The sequence below is a fragment of the Callorhinus ursinus genome, unplaced genomic scaffold (assembly GCF_003265705.2).
Source record: "Callorhinus ursinus isolate GAN/ISIS: 27379988/994484 unplaced genomic scaffold, GSC_fseal_2.0 scaffold26, whole genome shotgun sequence".
In the NCBI taxonomy this organism is placed as follows: Eukaryota; Metazoa; Chordata; class Mammalia; order Carnivora; family Otariidae; genus Callorhinus; species Callorhinus ursinus.
The window spans coordinates 24,913,900-24,936,642 of record NW_027397088.1 but is presented as its reverse complement, the minus strand read 5'-3'; the positions used below and the strand labels follow the sequence as shown (position 1 = coordinate 24,936,642).

General features: G+C 43.0%; 1 protein-coding gene across 1 annotated transcript; it reads left to right on the top strand.

Annotated features, from left to right (window-relative positions):
• The first annotated feature begins 3,521 nt into the window (after positions 1-3,521).
• SLC17A2 (solute carrier family 17 member 2) lies at positions 3,522-20,751 on the top strand. Its single transcript, XM_025891150.2, has 12 exons — positions 3,522-3,661; positions 7,934-8,041; positions 9,528-9,739; positions 11,672-11,905; positions 11,991-12,078; positions 14,755-14,841; positions 16,319-16,437; positions 16,558-16,719; positions 17,223-17,355; positions 17,444-17,591; positions 18,408-18,498; positions 20,071-20,751. The coding sequence occupies exons 2-12, from the start codon at positions 8,014-8,016 to the stop codon at positions 20,203-20,205; spliced, it is 1,437 nt and encodes a 478-aa protein (XP_025746935.1). The 5' UTR covers positions 3,522-3,661; positions 7,934-8,013; the 3' UTR covers positions 20,206-20,751.
• The last annotated feature ends 1,992 nt before the right edge of the window (positions 20,752-22,743 follow it).

The following is a 22,743-nucleotide window of genomic DNA, read 5'->3' as shown; positions in this document are numbered from 1 at the left end:
GCAGGGGGAGCGGCAGGCAGAGCGAGAGATAGAAGCAGGTTCCCCGCTGTGCAGGGAGCCTGATGCGGGGCTCCATCCCAGAACCTGGGATCATGACCTGAGCCGAAGGCAGATGCTAACCTTTTTTTGAATTGGATTTTCACGGAATATATTCAGTAATTCTAAGAGGATCAACATTTTTATGATATTAAGTGCTCCCACCCAGCAATATAGTACATAGTTCCACTTAGCGAGGTCTTGTTTTATGTCCTTTAATAAAATTTTATTGTTTTCTTTCTTGGAGTCATGCTTTTCTTGTTCAAACAGATTCTGAAAAATTTTGCCATTTTTCTTGTTAGAAAACATTAAAAACGCCTTTCTATTTCATTTCCTGGCCAGTTATTTCTACTACTGGGGAAAGCAATTGATTAAAAGGAAAAATCTTTCCCATGTTTGCAGTCAGTTCTCCAAATCCCCTTCGTGCCTTTGTACTTTAATCCCTGGTCGTGTTGAAGGATTGCAATTCCCCACGCAACGCCTCTGTGCCTTTGCTCTTTCCGGAAGATCCTTCCCCTATGTCATTGACTCACCCACACCACCTGTGAAGACTGACCACAGCCATGCCTCCTCCTGGAAGCCTTCCCCTGACACCCTTGTGTTGGCAGGGTCCTCAGCTGCTCTTTCCTGGTATCTCCGTTCATGCATGTCTTGTTTGTTTTCTTCACTTTTCACCCCAGTTGTCTGTGTATAGTCTCACTCAGTGGACTCTGACCTCTGTGGAGTCATGGGTCAGGTCTTAAACAAATCGGTGTTCTCAGAAGCTAGCACCACATCTGGAACATAGTAAATTCTCAAAAAAGAGTGTGGCATGAAACTCCTCTGATTGGAAACAGCTAATGCCAGGCCAGAAAGACCTAACTTTCTAAGGACCTCTGAGCTTTTCTGCTACATTACTCTTGATATTTATACATAAGTTACAGATACTCATTCTTTTAGTATGTAGCTCCCAGAGTTGATTTAACAACACTTTGTTATGTGAAAATCGTGATGGAAGGTGAAGGGCTCGGACCAGCTACAGAAATCTTGATTCTTGTTGTTGAGTGTGACTCAAGAATCCATCCACCCAGTAAAATTAATGTTTAATGAACACACACTATAGGCCAGATACTGTGCCAGGAGCTGTGAATACAGCGATTTTCAAAACACAGGGGATCCCTTCAGGGAGCTTACAAAACTCAACTATACGATTACACTATTTAAAGAAAATACGCAGCTTGAAGAATATAGTTTGAATCTTACTTTTGGCATTGGACACCGTGGATTTTCCTTTAGTATATTTACTCCTATTTGGGGGAAATCTGGCTTTTGGCTACTTTTTCTTTTCTTTTTTTTTTTTAAGATTTTATTTATTTATTTGAAAGAGAGGGAGAAAGCACAAGTGGTGGAGGGGGGTGGGTGCAGAGGGAGAGAGAGAAACAGACTCCCTGCTGAGCAGGGAGCCTGACGCAGGGCTTGATCCCAGGACCCCGGGATCATGACCTGAGCCGAAGGCAGATGCTTAACCAACCGACTGAACCCCCCAGGCCCCCCTTGGCTACTTTTCCTACCAGGACTACTGCCAAGTCATGCTGTGCCTTCAAGCAAATTAGAAAATGTCACACTGTCTTTGGGGCAGACTGGGCAAAAAAAAAAAAAAAAAAAATATCCTCATATGTCTTCTTTTTAACCATTCTCGTTGGCTGATCAGGTACTCGATGACTTTACAATAAGTCAATAACCAGAATTTTCATTAAAGGAAGGAAGGAAGTGTCATTTCAATTCTCCCTGCTACTCCTCCGTGATTTAAAAGTGGGTTGAGTAATGCCACTCAAAGACTTCTACATCCTGGTCCCTGGAGCCTGTGAATACGTTAGTTTGTGTGGCAAAGGGCACATTCCATGTGTGATTACGTTAGGGAGTTCGAGATGGGAAGACTCTCCTGGATTTTCCAAGTGAGCCCAATATAATTTCAAGGGTCCTTATAAAGAGGGAGGCAGGAGGGTCAGAGTTAGAGAGAAAGATTTAAAGATGTTTTACTGCTGCCTTTAAAGATGTAGGAAGGGGCTGTGAGCCAAGGAAGGCTGGTGACCTCTAAAAGCTGGAAGAGGTAAGGAAATGGATTCTCCCCTAGAGCCTCCAGGGAGAATGCGGCCCTGTAGACCCCTTGATTTTTGGCCCAGCAAAACGCATTTTGGACTTTTGACCCCCAGAACTGCAAGAGTAAATATGTGTTGTTTTAAGTCACTAAGTTTGTGTTAATTTATTACAGCAATGACAGGAAGCTAATATAAAGAAACAAAGTAGGTAAACTGAGGTGTTGGCTCCAGTAGGCTCTTTGTGGGAGTATGGTGAGACCCACCCCACAGGGAAACTCCGTGAAGGCAGTTCCACGCTAATAAAGTGAGAGAGGGCGGGCCCCCACCTCATTTTACAAGGGTTAAGAATCAAGCTGGAAATATCCAGTAGCAACCACAGACCAAAAAATAAATTTCATAAATAAGACATAATCCAAGAATCAGGAGTCAAGTAGAGATTGGAGTATGAAAGGCTCAGATAAGAAACAGGAAGGAAGGGTACAGGGTGTTGATTTGCCACCCTCTTGGAAGCAACCTGAGTGTAATCGGAAGCTGGCCCCCGTACTCCAAGGACAGAGAGAGACTGAAGACAGAGGCAGCCACTCCAGGTCTGCAGGTGGCCATTTTAATAACAGCAAAGGGCATGACCCTTATCATGGGTGACAGCAATGGGTCTCTGCACCCACCCTCCAAATCTCAGAAATTTATAAAGAGGCCCTAACTGTGCTCAGTCACATATCCTACCGGTGTTCTCAACACCACATCACCATCTCAAGGTTATGTCCTTGGAGCGGCCTCTGGGAACAGGAAAGGCAGGTGGGACCCACATTCCCAGGACAGAGGAGAGGCTGAGGAACCTCTGAGTGCCCAAGCCTAGCTCATGGGTCAGTTGGTGGCCACATGTTTTTGATGACGTTCCCCAACACAGGGTAGCTTCATGAAAGGATATCGGATTAGCCAAAGTTTATTAGAATGTGGGCACCAAAAGCTTAAGGAAAGTCTAGATGACTTAGCAGAATCCCTTAGTGGAAACATCTCATTTATTGAAGACTGACTACCAGTTAGCATAAGTATTTCATTTAATTTGCATAATAACCCGATGAGTTGGGTGTTATAACCCTTGCTTTACCAATGAAATTCACAGAGGTTAAGTGACTTGTCCAAGGCCACAGAAAACACTAGGAAGTGAAGGTGGGGTTCACCTCATCTCTCCAATCCCAGGAGCCTTGTTCTTTCATCCAAACCATGCCACCTTCCTTTCAGGAAAAATGCTTGTTGACTTTTTTGGTTGTATGCACAGTTCAAAGCAGAAAAACATGATGTCACCTTTTGAGATACTCATTTTATCAGTGAGAACTTGAAAATGAAGTTAAAAATTAAGCAGCAGAGTCAGACTCAGGTGTTCTGCTCTGAGGATGTAGGGCCAGACCTGATGCTGTCTGACTGCCACGTGGCTCATTACTTATCCTTGTGAAACTCTGTGGAATTATTTGAAAGGGAGGAAAGGATAGAAACTTCTTCAGGGAGCCTTATAGTCTAGGGCTTAAAATACTGGTTTAATGGTGAAGGTAAGTGCTTTTCTTCTTTTTGGGTCAGAGGATAATTACTAATCAATCAAAGATCCATTAAAGGGAGGGAACAGTTTGAGGGAAGTCAGAGGAAAACCGTTAACAGCAGCCTAAGGATTCCCACCTGGGAATGGTTTCTGTTTCCAGAATGAAGAAGAGACTTTCTAAAGCATGCAATCGATTCAATCGATTCAATTGAACAAGGCTTGAGAGGCCACCAGGGCCAATGGACACTGGGCAATTCTCTGAGGATTCCGTATTAGCTGTGACACCTCGATGAGTTGGATGGGTTTCACTGTGGGTTAAAATACTGGATCAGAACTAACCAGGTTTGGGCTTGGGGATTGTGGCAAATGAGTCTTTTCAGATTTCTATGTATATTTGAGATTGTCTCTCAAGAAAAGGAGAATATGAAGTTGTGAATAAGATTAAAGGCAAGAACACTTGTATGCTTGTAGAGCTCACCTAGTTAGTTGCCCTCATCAGACAGCTCAGGAAAGGTGCCCAGGGAGATGATAATTTTGGTGCTATGGCAGGAAGCCCTAGGTGCAAACTCAGGGAAGGTACCTTCTCCCAATCTGCCAGAGAAGGTCCCTGGTCCAAAGCACAGTCGGGCTCGTACTGACCTGAAAGACAAGCCTGAGGTTGTCACTTGGAAGAAAGGAGCACAGGCGCTCCTGTGGATCTCCTGGTGAGCTGAGCTGTGAGTCCCCCAAGGCAGTGACCCAAGTGCCCTTGATTTGGGCCTTACTCTGCTTTCTAGCATCACCCACTATTGGTGCTTGATACACTTTTCTTTCTTTTTTCATGTTTAATACGTAAGTGAATTGACAGCATGACCTAAAGGACCTATTGGAATAACGAGTTTTTTTTCAGCACTACCAATCTTTCAGAAAGGTAGGCAGGTGATAAAAAGGGGCCTAAGTTTTACTAACACGGAAAACATTGCTTCTTCGCATGTTCTCTGATGTCTGTAGCAAGATGCATCCCTTCTTCCCCCATCTCGTGGATTCTAGTTCAGAAGAAACTTCTTTTAAAAGGACATGTTTAAAACTAATTTAACAATCAATCAAAAGCACTTCCAGAGAAATGTATTTTATTTGCTCTAAATCTGTACTTATTAACCTGAGAGGACCCGAGTGCCAATCTTGTGAGTGTTGATTATTAGTAACAGTTTACAATGCATACTTTACTTTTAGAAGGCATGCCTCGTACCTTGTTTTTCCCCACTCACAACTGTCCCGTGAAGTAATATCATCCCTATATTACCTCTTTTTTTTTTTCTATTTCCTGTTCAATTAAAGCTCTGGTAGCTTGTGAAAAATGCACTGGTTTACCCAGATTGTAAATGGCACAGAAGAGCTTGGTCCCTGGATACCCTTTGAACTACGGGTTCATACTCTTCAACCACATGTAACATTTACTCTGAGTAAACTGGGGGACTCGACTAACAGAGATGATGCAAGACAGGCTGAGGATTAGGGGAAATCTAAGAGCAATAAAAAGACTACTCTAACAAAATAGTGCATTCCAGACTGAGACAAATGGGAAAAAAGCCTGCTCTTTTGTTTCCGCATAAACCATATTGTCGACATTATTAATTTTATATCAACTATAACTCTATACTGTATCATCAAATTATTTTTAAAAGGAAGAACTTTCATTTACTGTCTATTCAATTTTTCTATATATACTTACAGCTTTGGTGCTAGGACTCACTAGTTTTTAGAAGTGTCACTGCTGAATGGGAAGGTCCTTAACCTGTTTACAACTGGACTGACTCAACCCACTGTCTCTGAGTGCATTCCAGTCATGACAAGGCTCAGACCCCAGCATTTCATATGCTTCTGTGATTATTTTGGGAAAGTAGTTTTCATTATTACATTACTGAGAGACCCTAGTGTAGAGTAGTTTGGGATGTCTGCCCAATTTCTCTCTTTGTCCCATGCAGAGGAAATAGGAAATTAACAAGTGAAATCAACTATTGAGACAAAATTCAAAACAGTATGTGAAATCATGAAGACTAAGGTAGGGATGGCAACAAGTGGAAGGAAGACAGCTGAAGTGACAGGTTTGTGATATAATTCCACTAGCAAACAAACAAACAAACAAAAAGCAAGAAAAACTAGTCATTTTTCTTCTCGTCAATATTCAAAGCTCCACTTGAAAGTATTTTCATCATCAAATTTCCTTCTGGAATAAATGTCTAAAACCATTTAAAGCCATATGAATTCTTCTGTAGAATACCTCAAAATGAAGCTACCCTATTGGGTTCTAAGCTGAGCTTAAAATAGGAACATAAAGGGGAATTTTATTTACAGATAGGATAAGCAACAGTCTGGCCATTGGGAGAGCTGGTGCTGGCTCTGTAAACCGTGTGACTGGGAGTCAACCTCTCAGACGTCCTGCACACCGATTTTCTTACCAGCAAAATGAACAGTTGGGCCAGAGGATCTCTGGAGTGTCTTTCAGCTCTAGAGTTCAGACTGATTGGTGAGGTTGGTGGGAAAGCTTTCAGTGGAGTATGGATATCACTAGTCACATATACAGCAAGGAAGTTCCCTTCAGGCAGGTCTTGGGAATTTACCTAACAAGGGAAATCAGCTAGAAAGTGGTCCAAACTCCAGGTAAACGAGGTGTCCTTTGCATTGTGCTTCAGCTAGGATCTGAGTGAAAAGCACTGAACTGGGCTTCTGAGACCATCCAGATGTTAGCAAGACTCGAAAGCCTTCCACAGCAGGACAAAAGCCAACATGTTTCCTGGTGCTGACCTTGTCTGGTTTAGGCACTGGGCATCTATTTAGGTCAGGGTAAACAAATGAGAAAATTTCAAAACTTCGAGGGGGAGATCTTATTCTTAGAATTCTAGAAACTTTGGCAAGCAGAAGGCTATCCAGTCTATGCTAATGAAGCCTAATTACCGTTCTTTCAATTAGCTTCCTTCGGGTATAAAATGAGTATCTGTGATTTGTAAAAAAAAAAAAAAAAAAAAAAAAAAATCACTAGGTGGATCTGGAAAATTGTAAAGAATAACGTGAGCACCGTGTTCTATAACCCAGAATTAGCCCCGGCTGGTACTTGTGTGAATCTTTTTCTTTTTCTGCGCACGTGCAAGAATCAACACCGGCATGGCCACTGCTTTGTACTCCAGGGTACCCACATTTCCCTCACATTCGTCAACATCTTGGGGACATTATTTTAAGAAAGTCCATCATGAGAATCTATTAACGTTGACTCACTAAAAACCTTTTGGTTAGGTTAATTTGTCTCCAATATTATGCTGTAATAACTAATCCTGCAAAGAATTTTTTGGACAAAACTTTTTATCTTTTCATTCCTTATGAGCCTCTATCCTAAAGTCATGGAATATGAATGTCCCTAAGGGTGCAGATAATTCTTGTTAAATTGATGTGCAGAAAGAAGGCAAAGTTCTGGGTGATGAAATATAAGCATGATACATGTATTTATAAAGTCACGGAGGCTTCAGTTTAGGGACAGCTGCAAAACTGACAGTATTCTGAGGATAAGGATTGTTCCTAAAAGAAGTGTACATATCCGCAAAGAGAGTTCGGCCAGTATACAAATATCGAATTAAACATGTCCACTTGGGGATCATGAATTCTCTTTTCCTGTCAAAAGAACGGGTTTATTTGTAATTGTAGTAGAAAGCCCCACTCAGTGTGATTTTACAGATGGTCTGAAGAACTTTTCAGTCCAATAAAGTGTCCAATTTGTGTGTAACAAAGACAGCAATAAACATTTCTGAGCCTCAAATGTAGTGTACCTAAGTGTTATGCAATGTCATCCTTCTTGTTCAGAGAAGACCCAGTGCAGCATTGTTCTGGTTGTGCAGAAGGAACAGAAGCACAGTCATAAGGAAAGCAAGGGTATTCTGGAACTTTCTTGCCAGCTCCTGAGCTTATTTAACGTTCCTGTCCTCTGGTCCACCTCCAGCCACGGTACTCCTCGCCTTTGCGCAGTTCTCCGTGGTTTGCAAGTTTCTCATGAAATTCTTGGGGCAGCACTCAGAAAGAAGCTGATTCTTACTGAACAGATGAAGGAAGGGATAGTTGCAGCATTTAAACAACCAGTTCTAAGTCACACAGCCTGATTTTCTTATAAAAACCGAGTCCTCCGTTAGCTTAACAAGAGTGTACTGCAAAATGTAAATCGCATAGCTGTGTCGGATCAAAACTTTGATGCTGAGAGAAGGCCACATTCACATGAAAAGTTATTTGTGTGTCTTGTTTTGGACTGTTGTCCATCCCATAGATAAAACCTAGTCGTGGTGAAAGAGATTCGGGGCAGAGGGAAAGTTCACAGACTGTGCCGCTATTTCCCAAAGAAGCCAAATGGACAAGAAGTCTTCCACCAAGAAAGGTAAACCCTCCCCTCTGGTTTGCAGGCACTTTATGGAAGAGTGGGCACTCATCTCCAGCATTGTTGTTTTCCTTGCTTTCTCCTCCTAATTTTTTTTTAATCATATCACCCATTATAAAGACTCAAAGACTCAACAGAACATTGAACTAACTCCAGCCCCTCATCCTGTTACCTGTTGTTTTTTTCTTTAGGGAGCCCCACTGAGTTACTTATCAGAAATCAAGCCAAATGACCAATAAATACTGGACATAAGGAATGGAATAAGTCTTGAAAAAGTCATTTTAAACAACCTATGTATGAATTCTTTTATAGTGTTATTGCCAAGTGGCTGGCTATTTCCCAGAGCTTGGAATCCTCCAGTAGCATGGGAATAACTTTTTTGCAGGCAAATAATCCTATTACTGAGCCTATTTGGCCATTAAAAATGATCTCTTTCATTATATTTTTATCTGCTTGTTCACAGGTCCTCTCTTTATTTCTCTTTAGTTCTAGTTCTCCAAATTCACAGAAAAAAATCGAATCCATCATTCACTTGGGAACCCTTGCAATATCGGTCCCTTGTTCCACTTTGTGGGGACTTTTCAAAAAACGTGTTCTTCTTGGAGACACCTGAGTGGCTCAGTTGGTTAAGTGGCTGATTCTTGATTTCAGCTCAAGGTCCTGAGATCGAGCCCCATGTCGGGCTCCATGCTCAGCAGGGAGTCTGCTCGAGGATTCTCTCTCCTTCTCCCTCTGCCCTTTCTCTCTCAAATAAATAAATAAATAAATAAATAAATAAATAAATAAATCTTTAAAGAAAATGTGTTGTTCTTGTAACATATGAAATTCTCGTCCAGCACTATATCACCTACAAACTCAGTAAAAATGGTTCTCCACATTAGTTTTTTAAAAGCTGAATGCATACGCAGTCAGGTCTACAGACACACAACAAAAATGTTTCCAAGTGAACATCAGACCAAAGAATCAGTGGAGGTGCTCATTTACACACACTCTCTCTCAAATATTTCAAATAGAATCCTTGGAGGTTTGGTTAGCTTCCTTCAACAACAGTTCTCTAAGTATAAACTTCCAAGCTTTATGGTGAATGAATATGCAGAACAGACAGGACTTCTGACTTGCAGCTGGGTGACTTGGGTTTTGTTACTGCCTCTGCCACCACCTCCCTCATTCAATTTATTTTGGGACAGTGTGACCTAAATGCCTTCACTTAGGTTTTCCTATAGTTACCATCTGCTTCCCACACCTCTGGAAAAAGTGGCCATATTTGCTTTACTTGACTGTAAGATCCCAGATTGATTCTCTTCCAGCCAACGAAAGAATATGGCAAAGGAACATTGTATGTAGCCGTGGTTATTTCAGTGAAAAAAAAAAAGCAGTGGGGCTGAGTGAGGTCTCTGATGTTTTTTTCAGATTTGGCCATGGGATACGTGGAAAGGTGGTGGCCTCAGTCAGGATGTTCATTGTGTACTTCCATATTGTCCTCTAGGTCCAGAGTTCTGTTCCTTACGCTATGGACTGGCTCTCATCATGCACTTCTCAAACTTCACCATGATAACCCAGCGTGTGAGTCTGAGCATTGCAATCATTGCCATGGTGAACAGCACTCAGCAGCATGGTCTGCCCAATGCCTCCACAGAAGGACCTCTTGCAGACACCCTCAACAACCCCAGCAGATCCATGAAGGAATTTAATACAGGGGTAAGTATCATGGAGAACTATGCTCTTTGTTGAGAGGGAAAACCCAGTTTGAAAGGAAGGATCTTGATTCTGTGAAGCATAGCAGCATGAATTTTCAATGACCAACTGAAAAAAGACTGGAATTCTGTTTTTGAGATATTTCTTACCTCTGTGATAAAAATAATCCTTCATTGAGATTGTTATGATTATAAGGTGGGGGGGACTATAGAAAAAATTGTGAAAACTTCCACAAAGAAACAGAATACTAGGTGTCTTCCATGAAAAACTTGGCACAGAGCACATCCTTCTGCCAGATTCTATGTAGATCTCTGTACCTTTCCTTGTCTTGGGGCCATTCTGCGACTCTGTAAGTTCTATATAACAAATAGTAATGCAAGGGATTTTTGCCCATAGCTCTGCAAATGAATTTTGTCCTGTGGAAAACCAACTGGTACTCTCCTCACTTGCCACTCAGTTGAATAAGCCAATTTTGCCATATATTTAAAATCTAATTCAATATTACTTCCTACTTATGGGTCTTTGAATTCTCTTTGGACCAGTTGTAATATCTTACCAATTCCCTTATTAATCAATGAGTTAAATAAAATCTTTATCACAATATTGTATGAGAATCATGATTACACCTTATCTTTAAATTTTTCTTTAAACTATCATTTACTGTACATTCCTAATGTCGCCCTTGTCGCCCTATTTCATGATTTTATTATCTTGGGCCCAGCTTATTTATAATAACCTCTCTGCCTCCAGTCTTTTCTCCATTATTCATCCTACACATTCACATTCTCATGCTCAAGATTCCAGGATGCCTTCAAGTTGCCAAACTTCTCTCTTGACGTGCTTGCTCCTCCAAAATCTGGCCCCACCTTTCAGCACACTCAGATTTGCTATCAGTGGCCCAGGCTCTGAGTAAATCAGAGCCCTGGTTAGTTTCTCTTCATCTGGTATCATTTCAAATGCTATAAGTTCACTTTTGCTCTTCAATAAAAATGAATTTTCCTATTTCTCTTTGTGCAAATCATCGTCATTCTTCAAAGGATGGTTCAAGTATTGCTTCCTTCCTGGGATCTTTGCAAATTGTTCTTCACTTTTCTCAAAGTCCCTATTTTACTGATGTTTGTCCTCAAACTTGAATTCTCACCTGAATCATATATCTTGCATTATTTATAATTATTATAAATGGATAAAAATAATTCATATTATATATATATGTATTTTTGCTTCTTTACTTCAATTTATAGCATGATGCCACATACCTAGTGGGTTACCAAAAACTATTTATTGGCTTACATCATGAGAAGAATGTGATCTTATTAACGTGCAATATGTGTTTTAGGAAGTCATCTCTGCCAAGGCAGACCATAATTCCTAAACTTGATTTTAAGGACTAATTTTGATGAGAGGTCAGTAAAGTTGTGTTTTTTTAATTTTTGAAATGAGAGTCAACATGTCCCCTAACTTTTCTCAGAAGCAAATAGTTAAAGGAAGCTCTTTCCCAGATGAAATATCTCTCAATGGCCTTTTTTCATTTAATATCTTCCTATCTTGTATTCATTTCTTTATCTCTTTCCTTCTTCATTGCTTTTGTTTTTACTCCCCCTCTGAAAGGAGCAGATTAGGGGTACAATTGGTTGTTTGTTTGGAAGAGGTGGGATATCTGTTCTGTAAAAAATACAACCGATGAATCACTAAATTATCTCTGAAACTAACAACACACAATTTGTTAATTAAGTTGAACTTAAGTAAAAAAGAATTTATAGAAAATAAATAAGATCTTTTAAAAAAACAAAAACAAAAAACAAAAAACAAAACCCAGAAAAGTGGATTTTTATACTAGAATCCCACCCACCCTAAGCAGCACTGGTTTTAAAGTAGATTTTCATAACAGAACTTCTTAGCAAATAATTTTCTTTCTTCCCCTCCACCCCCCACCAGGCCTCTGTATATGAATGGAGCCCAGAGACTCAGGGTATCATCTTTAGCTCCATCAGCTATGGGATAATAGTGACTCTGATCCCAAGTGGATATTTAGCAGGGATATTTGGAGCAAAGCAGATGCTTGGTGCTGGTCTGCTGATCTCCTCTCTTCTCACCCTCTTTATGCCGTTGGCTGCTGACTTCGGAGTGATTTTGGTTATTGTGATTCGGACAATCCAGGGCATGGCCCAGGTATCCAGCTACTTTCTCATTCTGAGTGGGATACAGGTGCCCTAATTCTACTGGAGATCAAAGGTCTTAATGATTTTCCTTTCAGGGAATGGCATGGACAGGTCAGTTTACAATTTGGGCCAAGTGGGCTCCCCCACTTGAACGGAGCAAGCTCACCAGCATCGCGGGCTCAGGTAAGGATGTGCATATGGGTGACAGCTTTGTAATCGGCTTCGCCCCCGACGACGCATCTTCCCTTCTCTGCATGGGATGTTTTGGGGGGGAGAGGGAGAAGGTGCTACCCAGAAATGTGACAATGTGAGACAGTCACATAACATCTGTGAGAGAAAGAAAGATACGTCAGTGCCGTAAAGCCACTAAGGCTCCGAAGCAAGAGGCCACTGTGAGCTAGGGTAGTCAGCAAAGCATTGTCAGAAAATGTCTGTAACTTAAATGGGCATAAATGCAAAAAGATCAAGTAAACTTAGGGGCACCTGGGTGGCTGAGACGGTTAAGTGTCTGCCTTCGGCTCAGGTCATGATCTTAGGGTCCTGGGATGGAGTCCCCTGAAGGGCTCTCTGCTCAGTGGGGAGTCTGCTTCTCCCTTTCTCTCTGCCCCTCTCCCCCTCACGCTTGCACTCTCTCTCTCTCAAATAAATAAAGTCTTTAAAAAAAAAAGATCAAGTAAGCTTATATAATACTTACCCATGGTGTATAAACACTATTTTAGCAAAGATATACACATGAGAATTAAGATTTCACAGTGGTAAGGAGAGAAATCAGGCTGGAAAGTTGAGTTTAAAGAGCCCCCGTGATTTCTGAGCTCTTTGCTATTCTGAGCTAATCTTCACAGCAACTCTCTGATAATTAACAACTTTTAAACTCTCATTTTATAAAGGAGGGAATTAACATACGCAGAAATCAAGTAAATTGCTCAAATACCGGTAGCCAGCCTGTGACAGAGCTGAGATCCGAGCCTAGGCAGTTTGGCCCCAGAGCGCACTCTCAGTCGTTCGGCCATCTGCCTCTCCAGGGCATGTGAGCAGATCACACCAAGGACTTAAATGATTTGATCACTGCCATTTGCCCTAACTGGTAGCCCTGGAAGTGTATACTTGCAGAATAGAAGTGAGGTTCCCTCAAGCCTCCCACTCCCAGCTCCAATGTACAGCTGCATCCTACAGATGCTTTTCACTCCAAAGCAACCCTCCTGCATTCTGGCTCCTTCCACTGCAGTTGTCCTGTCTTCTCTATCTTTAAATGCTCTTGATGAGGGAGCAGAAGGCTAGCGGAGGACAAAGCACAAGCTGACAGCCCGCAACTCCCACTCCTGGGTGGGATACGTGTCATATTCTTCCAGGAAGCCCCCAACTATCTCAATGTTAATGCCTTGCTAGAGGAGGAAAAACAACCTTAACGACAATGGCAAGGCCTCCAGTATCTTTGTAGGTCCTCTTTAGCGTCTGAAAATCCTTTTGAAACCTCCCTTTTCCTTACCTCCCCCAACCCCACAGTATATAATCAGCCACAGCTCACAACCCCGGGGCAGCCGCTCTTTCTGCCCACGGGTCCTGTCCCTGGGCTTTAATAAAACACCATTTTGCCCCAAAGGCGTCTCAAGAATTCTTTGTTGGTCGTCGGCTCCAGACCTCACCCCACCGAACCTCACCTGTATTCCAAAACCACATCACTCTCAGCTAGTCCTCTCTCCCCAGCTTTGTTCCCTGCAGACTTCTCTTCCCATCAAAGCCAAGTTATCTCCTCAAAGCACAGATGAGGCTTCTTTGCTCACTTGCTTGGACTTCAGTGCTTTCCTCCATGACTGCAGATAAAAACGATCTCCTTATTGCACGGATACAAAGATCGGCTGCTATGTGGTCCCAATCTGCTTTTCCACTCAGCATCCCTCTGTAAGCAAGGCTCACATCACACCACCTACAATCTGTACTTAACTTCTTTCTGGCTCTACTCTCCTTGCCCATTTTCCTGGAAGGTTCTCTACTCCTAGCTTCTTTTACCCAAAATCCGTCCATTTCACTGCTTAGCTCATGTAAACAAGTTGTAAGCTCATTGTCAGCTTCAACACTCGCCGCTTGTACACAACCAGAGCATACTGTAGTCGATTACTGTAGTTGTATTCTACAACCTTTTGTTCCCCCAAAGTGCAGATTGGGACCCATCCAGGGGTCATAAAATTAATGTAGTGGGTCAAAACCAGTATTTAAAAACAAAATAGAATAGAATAGAAAATGTTGGAGTGCATTACACATGGTGAGTCTAAGTATTGATTCATGAAACTTTTGTTTGAGTTTTATGCATGTGTATGTCTTTGTGTATGTATAGTGTCGCCATGTAAAATGCATTTCTTATTGTGGATCTCTGTTAAATATGCTCCCACTCCAAAGTCTACACTATATTATATTTGTAATCATGAATTTTGCTCATGCTTTTCTCTCCAGCTGGACTGAAGGCTCCTTGAGGTCAGAGACTGTATCTTATTAATCTGCGTAAGACTTTTCTTTCCTGTCCTCAACCTCATATTGCACCCTGCCAGAATGCAACTCTGATTCTAAGGAAATACTAGTGGGCTATGATTGCAGAGAGTTTCTATGACAAACTAAGGGATTTGTACTGGGCTCACTGGTGTTAAGGAGCTCTTGAAATGTCAGGAGGCATACCATTCTTATTTGTCAATTCTAAGTACTTCACATGATGTTACTAGGGGAGATCTGTGAACAGGAAGAAAGGCTCTCCTCACTCCATAATTCTACGTCTGCCTCCTCTCTGTTGGGACAATGTCCAGGGAGGCCACTCAGTCTCAGCCCTTTGCTGTTTTCATAACGTGCCTTTTTTGTCCGTCTTCTCTTCAGGGGCAGCGTTTGGGTCCTTCATCATCCTCTGCGTGGGGGGCCTAATCTCACAGGCCTTGGGCTGGCCTTTTATCTTCTACATCTTTGGTGAGTTGTTTTCTCCCGAATCACAAGCCCTCTGTTTGCCAGCCGTTTGGTTGGACGCCCACATTATCTGTCACCCATTCCCATGTGAGAGAGAACATTGAAGATTGGTAGCTTCCTCCCTCCAATCTAGGAGACGACTCTCTGTGTGGTGTTGACGTCTGAAGAACTGGGAATGCAGCCTTCCCCTCCCACCCCAGGCATCTTCTGTAGAATCTCCACCACCACATCTGAAATGCCAGGTCTAGTTGCCTTGTGGTTAAAATGTCAGGGTCACCAAAGTTTGGTGGGATACACTTTAACATGTCTTCATATTTTATTGTAGTTATTATTTCTGCCAAGATGCCCTTGACCTATGCTCTACCAGGCAAATCTTGCAAAGCTCATTTAAATGCACCCTTCCAGGTTGGTTAATTGTCTGACTCTTGTTCTTGGCTCAGGTCTTGATCTCATGGTCGTGAGTTTGAGCCCCACACTGGGCTCCATGCTGGTTGTGGAGCCTACTTAAAAAAAAAATGCAACCTTCCCTAGGGAAACTTCCGGGACTTATCACATCAGATGCAGTCTTTAGCCAAATGACAGATCTCAACAATGAGACACATTTCTGTTCTATTGTTATAACCAAATGATGTCATTCAATATGATTCTGGCTTGTATGGCTCTCTCATTAATGATGTTAATCCCAGGTCATCTTTGGTCCACACGTGTTAATCAGGTATTGTCAAGAAATATTTCTTCTGGAAATTCGTAATGAACATATTGTTTGAATACAAATAACACTGTCTTTTGCAAATGTGCTGGAAATTTTGCTTTGCCACACTGATTTTCGGGCAGGTTGTTTCATGTGTGTATGACTCCTATGTTCTCCAATCCTGACTACTCAGATCTTCCAAAATAAGACAATAATGTGTGTAATAAGAAATTGCTGTTAATGACAGATAACACTGTAAACCACTGGAGTCCTAAGAGTAATTAACCAGCTATGCAATGGTACATTCATGCTCATGTTCTCTCCAAAGTGCTCTGACATTGACAAGTAGCACTCTAAATTTGAGAGTTGGTATCTGGAGAGCTTTTAAAAGGAGATTTGTAGAGGCACCTGGGTGGTGCAGTCCGTTAAGTGTCTGACTCTTGGTTTTGGCTCAGGTCATGATCTCAGGGTCCTGGGATCGAACCCCACATTGGGCTCTGTGCTTAGCAAGGAGTCCACTTGAGATTCTCTCTCCCTCTCCCTCTGCCCCTCCTGCTCGTGCTCTCTCTCTTTCTCTCTCTCTCACTCAAATAAATAAATAAATCTTTTTTAAAAAACGGAGATTTATAAAATAATTGAAATAAAGAAGCAGGCAAGTTTAGTTCCTTATGGTGGAATAACCATGAATTGATAGGTGTGTTTTGAGGGGGATGTGGACCACATCAGAGGAAACTCCCTTCCCCCAGCAGAGAAATCTACCCAAAAATTAATGGGGTCCCGGCTTCCCAGGTAGCATTGGCTGTGTCTGCTGTCTCCTGTGGTTCACGGTGATTTATGATGACCCCATGCATCACCCATGCATAAGTGTCCGGGAAAAGGACTACATCGTGGCCTCACTGGCTCAACAGGTACAGTGCATCCCTTCCACCTGTGGACCATGCGGAGGCCTCTATGGCAGGGTAGGGGCTCATGGGAGAGGCAACCTCAGGCCTGTTCTAACCCCATGCTGATTAGATATTTCCTTTCAGTCCAGTTCTCCTAGACGATCTGTCCCCATAAAGGCTATGGTCAGATGCCTACCACTTTGGGCCATTTTCACGGGGTTTTTCAGCCATTTCTGGTTATGCACCATAATCATAACATACCTGCCGACGTACATCAGCTCTGTGCTCCACGTGAACATCAGAGATGTGAGTATCCTTCCGGTACTTCTATGGAAACAATAATGGCGATAAGGAGAAATAGTTCCACGATGCCTACTGCACTCTGGCCTTGCACATAACCACTCATTTAACCTTCACAGTGACCTTGAGAAAGGCATGTAATGATTCCTATTGTCCAGGCATGGACCTGGGGACATGTGAGGTCAGCTGATGTGCCTTGGATTGCACAACCACTGAGTGGCCCAGCAGCTGCAAGAGCTGAGTCCTCAGCCACTGAACAACACCGCCACACCAGCCGATTCTTCAGTGTCTCTTAGAGATTAATAGCATTTTTCTCTGGAGACCAGTGTAATCCCTTGTAACTGGCCCTCTTACCTGAGGCAGTGGTCTTCTTCTGTGGAAAAGAAGAACTTTTAACTTCCTAAAAACCACTCAGAATATCCGGGGGTGGCTAACAGTTGCCTGTGGAACTGATAAACATTGGGGCCATCTGCACATCTGCACTCACTGTACATGTTTCCTTCCTGCAGAGTGGGGTTCTGTCCTCCCTGCCCTTCATTGCTGCTTCGAGCTGTACGATTCTAGGAGGCCAGTTGGCAGACTTCCTTCTGTCCAGGAACCTTCTCAGATTAATCACTGTACGAAAACTCTTCTCATCTCTAGGTAAGGATAGGTGCTTGGGCTTGGTTAATTAATCCCTTTTCCCACACCTGGTCTGAGAGGGGGCCTGATGCTGTGTCTCATTGCCCAGGGCTCCTCCTTCCATCGCTATGTGCCGTGGCCTTGCCCTTCGTGGCTTCTAGTTATGTGACAACCATTATTTTGCTGATACTCATTCCTGGGACCAGCAACCTGTGTGATTCGGGGTTCATCATCAACACCTTAGATGTCGCCCCCAGGTAAGACCTTTCCCCATTTGTTCCCCTCACCCAGGCCCTTTCGGAGGTGTTAGGCCTCAGCCTTTTTCTTGCAACTCTTTCATGTTACGACATGCACAAAATGGTAGTACAATAATGACAAATAACTAGAAACGTCAGTACGTGGCCATGACCTATTATGGCATTTTAAGAATAAAAGTTCCCAATCTCGGCCAGGAATCATTTAGATGAAAAATTTTCCAGGCCTCCCCACCAGAGACGGAACTGTATGCTCTGGGAAAGGGCCCACACACATGTGTTTTGGAAAAGCTTCCAGAGTGTTGATAATATCAGCTCCCACATACGTATGCAATTGCCATGAGCCAAATCCTACTTGATAGGCGAATATCAACACATCTAATCCTCACAACTGCATGAGGTAGGTCCGATTGTTATCCTCACTCTAAAGGGTAGAGGACTGAGTCACACCAAGGTGAAGTGACAGGCCTGAGGTCACACAAAGGCAGAGCCAGGCTTTGGCCCCAGGCAGTTTGTTTGGAGTCTGCGGTCCTGGGCCCTGCATACACTGCCTGTCTTGCTGAGCGGCCTTGGGATGGGGGTGGCAGGTGGATCTTGGGCTCTCCCCAGAGACTGAAGTGGCCCCTGGTTGTTGACTTGGCAGAGAGGTGATTTCAGGGTTGGCAAACAGGCATTACCCCTCACGTCTTTAGGTAAACGAAACACTGCATTGGGCAAAATGACTTTGCTATTAGAATTGAACTGCATTAAAGTTTGAGTTGCTGAAAAGCCCCAGATAGCTTTCTACATAAAATGATCTGTAAAATCTTCGGCCCACAGGTATGCAAGCTTCCTCATGGGAATCTCAAGGGGATTTGGGCTCATCGCAGGAATCATCTCCTCCACGGCCACAGGATTCCTTATCAGTCAGGTTGGCCAGTTTCTTGAACGTCTGCAAGTGGCAGGTATTGCTTTAGGCCCAGGGACTCGTGGCGGGGCCTCTGCTCTCCAGGACGGCGTGGTCTGACAGAGACAGCAAGCGTGGATGTCTACTCAGTCCCCCTAGTCACAGGGGACTCGAAAAGACAGTCTATTAGGTCAGATTCCCCAGGGAAAGAAAAATATAAGCTGAACTTCTAACAATGAATGGATGTTGGATGGATGAAAATGAGCAGTGCAGGTAGAGAAAAACAGCACCAATGAGCTCCTAGAGGAAAAAAAGCATGAAACGGTTCTGGGTTAGGACCAGAGTGAATGATACATGTCAAGGAATGGTAAGAGATACAGAGGAGCAGAAGGGAAAGATTATGAGGAGTCTGTTCAGATTCATTCTAATTAGAAACAATTACAACATGGAAGCATAAAGGGTCCCAAGGCTAATTTAAATAAAGGGAGGTGAGGTCATGACGACAAGAGCATGGCTGTGAGCATGCGCCACAGGGCTCGCTCCGTGTGAAGTGTGGGCTGGGAAGACAGAAGAAAAAGCAGAGCCAGGCTGGGATGGCAGAATGACAAGAGTCAACTTATAAAAAAGTTTTATTTTTTATTTTTTTGAGAGAGAGAGAGAACGGGGTGGGGGAGGGAGGTCCGGGGAAGAGGGAGAAGGAGAGAATCTTATGCAGGCTCAATGCCCAGCCCAGAGCCCAACACGGGGTTCCATCTCACAACCCTGAGATCACAACCTGAGCTGAAATCAAGAGTTGGACGCTTAACCAACTGAGCCCCCCAGGACCCCAACTTACAAAAAAGTTTTGTTTATTTTTAACACATCTCTATGTGATCTAGTTTCCAGGTTCATTTTCAACCAAATCGCTAGGAATCTGCTGTGATTCTAATGCCACAAATGAACTATGACTTACCAGGGCTGGGTGAGGAGGGTCATTCCAGCTAAATACGAATCACGTTATATTGAGACGCCCATCTAAGGGGTGTTGGCACTGATGTCAACAACCAAAAACAACTAAACAGAGAGAACACAAGGATAAAAGCTTAAAAATGTCACTTTAGGCATAATTCTAAATGAGTAATGTGATATTTTTGGGAATGTTGAGATCCAGATTTCTAGAAAGACGTTAGTGTAGGTTAATTCATTTTGGTTTAAAGAAAAATCCATCTTGAGCGCTTGGGTGGCTCAGTTGGTTAAGCAACTGCCTTCAGCTCAGGCCGTGATTCTGGAGTCCCGGGATCGAGTCCACATCGCAGGCTTCTCCCTCTGACCCTCTCATGCTTTCTCTCTTTCTCATTCTCTCTCTCAAATAAATAAATAAAATCTTTAAGAAAAAGGAAAAATCCATCTCGACCCAGAACCCACTGCTCATTTTAGAGTCATTCTGTCTCCAACAACTTCATACAACTTTCTTTGATAAGTTAAGATGTTAAGTGGCTATTGCAGCTCACTCCTGCTATACCTTGAGATCAATATTGCAATACACAAAATGGAGGATTTCTAGAGCTGGTGGGGAAGGAGCCGTGAGACTGATAGTTCTGTGTTTTCTGCTTCCAGGATTCTGTGTCTGGATGGAGGAATGTCTTTTTCCTGTCCGCTGCCGTCAACATGTTTGGCATGTTTTTTTACATCACATTTGGACAAGTAGAAATCCAGGACTGGGCCAAAGAGAAGACCCTCACCCGCCTCTGAGGATATTGAATTGCAAACTGAAACGCAGTGCTGACCGTTAACTTTTGCAATGTTTTTTATGTGTCATCATTCTTCATATTCTTGGCCATAGGCTCAGCGGTTCTCAACTCTGGCTGCGTGTTGGATTTCCTGGGAAGTCTCTAAACCACACGGATGATGGGGCTGCCCGCAGAGACTCTGAATGAACTGGTCTGAGGGAGAGCCCGGGTGCCACAGGTTGTTAGACATGCAGCCAGGGTCGACAGCTGCCGGACACACTGGAAACGCCAATTCCTGTTGCCTTTGAAGTTTCCTCTTTGGAAAGTACTGGATGAATAAAAATCTATGTGAAAATAATCACTGATAAGTACCTTCATGGGGGTGATTATGGACACAGAGAAGACCTGTTAGGAACTGTAGTCATGCGTTATAGAGCTCAGCATGGAACAGAAATTTAAGGCTGTAATCCACAGAATTAACTTTTTTATTATTTGTATACATTGTGTGAAATATGGATGTTTATTTATGTGGCTAAATTCAATTAAAATTTACATGCTAAAATTAAAATAGACCATTTTCAAATTATTTAGATGAGGATTATTTCTGTCAGCTGAAACAGATATCTACTTATTCTTAGCTAGATTCCAGGGAATTAATGACCAGGAAATGACCAGGCAGAGAGTTAAATGAATGTGGTTAACTAGAAACCCAGAGAAAGAAAAGACAGAATTGAAAGCTCAAGGGGAGGCAAGCTGGGCACTTCCAGAAGGTACAAGGAGATAGTTTGGACCATGTAATGAAAATTGAAGGGAGGCAACAGATGATCCAAATGAAATGAGGATTTATAAGGAGAACAATACTGACGGTATAACAAGACGGAAGAAAACATAGAATGACTTCACATACCACAGAAGTTCCTTTTTCGGGATTGAAAAAGATCGTTTGACCTTCTTCCTATTTTCCCAGGACTAGGATTGTCACCACTGTCTCCAACAGGAATTAATTGTGGTTCCTACGTCTTAAAACACATCCTCTAGGCTGTGAGAGCTCATACACAGAGCTGACGCTGGTTTTGCCACAACTGTTCTAGAAGAGAAATTCTTGCCATCTTTAAAAGCCCCACAGAACCACAGGGATGGAAAAGAATCTCATAACGCACATCAACAGGTATTTCTGAGCGGGTGTTTCAAAGAAAACAGATGGCCAGGCTCTGAGGATGATGTTAAGATGAGAACACTCTGGCTCTGTCCTCTGGGTATTTACAATATAGAGAAGAAGGGGAGTTTGTAGAAAACGAAAAGAAGAGAAAAAGAGAAGAGTCATAAAATGGATGGGCAAATGAAATACAGGAAAAAAAGAATAAAAAACAGCAGACAACCCAACAGAAACATGGGCCAATGTCTCGAACGGAGACTTCATGGAAGAGAAATTCTAAGTGACCTAAAGATATAAAAGGTGGTCAACTTCACTAGACATTAGAGAAATGAAAATCGAAACCACTGTGAGATAGCACCACGCACTTCAACAGAATGGACAGAGAAAGTGAGAGAAGATGGAAACAAAGATTGGCAAGGGTGTGGAGCAACTTATACTCTCGCCCACTGCGCAGGAGTGCCAGTTAGAACCTCTGGAAGCTGCTTGGCAACGTCCCCTAAAGCCAAATGTAGGCATTCCAGTGACAGACACTTCACTTAGAAACGTCCCTACATATTCAGAGCAAGATGGGCAACAATGTTCGGAGTAGCCCAACGGGAAACGACCCAATTGTCTGTCAAGAGAAGAATGAGCAAATCAATAATGGTCTATTCACAAAGCAAGGCGAGTGAGGACACCTCAGCAAGGATGGATCTCATAGATGCGGTATTGAGTGAAAAAAGACGAACAGCATCTTCTTTCAAACACAAGTAAAGGTTTTCAAAACAGACAAAACTAGTTTATCCTCTTAAAAATCAAGTTAGGGCTTCCCCTCGGGTGGAGGTGGTAGCAGTGGCCAGATGAGGAATGTAATGGAGGCTTCTGGGCACTGGCATCTTCTGTGACTTGGGTGCTAGTCACATGGTGCTTTCACTCTGTGGAAAGTGTACATTTATGTAGGTAAAAAGTAAAACATTTACTTAAATCCAATGCTTCATTCATCTCAAAGCCTCTTTCTGTCTTGGGCTTAGGTCTGATCAATGGAGCAGGTAGGAAGGAGCCCCTTTCACGTTCTTCCTGGCTGCCCCCCTCCTCCTCCTCCACGGGACCCTCCAGCATCAGAGCAGAAGGGAAGGCAGCCGGACAATCGATGCTGTCAGCTTTTGGATCACAGTCCAGATTCCTAAACAGCAACATGTATGAGCTCAGGCTTCCCACGCATGTCCTTGGAAGCATCCGTGGCCTCGAAGGTAAGAGCAATGGTCCTGTACGTCCAGGGTTTTGGAGCAGCTGCTACGATTGATTCCTGGCAGACAACATCTCTGGGTCAGGGACTCCGTAGTTACTGTTCCCCCCCTAATGGTTTGAAGAAGGGTTACCATTTATGGTTCCCAGGGGCTTCAGAATAGGTGCAGCTGTGAGTTG

Coding starts and splice junctions, on each gene's coding strand:
- SLC17A2 (XM_025891150.2), top strand. CDS start 8,014: ATGGACAAGAAGTCTTCCACCAAGAAAG. Junction 8,042..9,527: donor GAAGTCTTCCACCAAGAAAG/GTAAACCCTCCC, acceptor ATTGTCCTCTAG/GTCCAGAGTTCTGTTCCTTA. Junction 17,592..18,407: donor ACCTTAGATGTCGCCCCCAG/GTAAGACCTTTC, acceptor TTCGGCCCACAG/GTATGCAAGCTTCCTCATGG.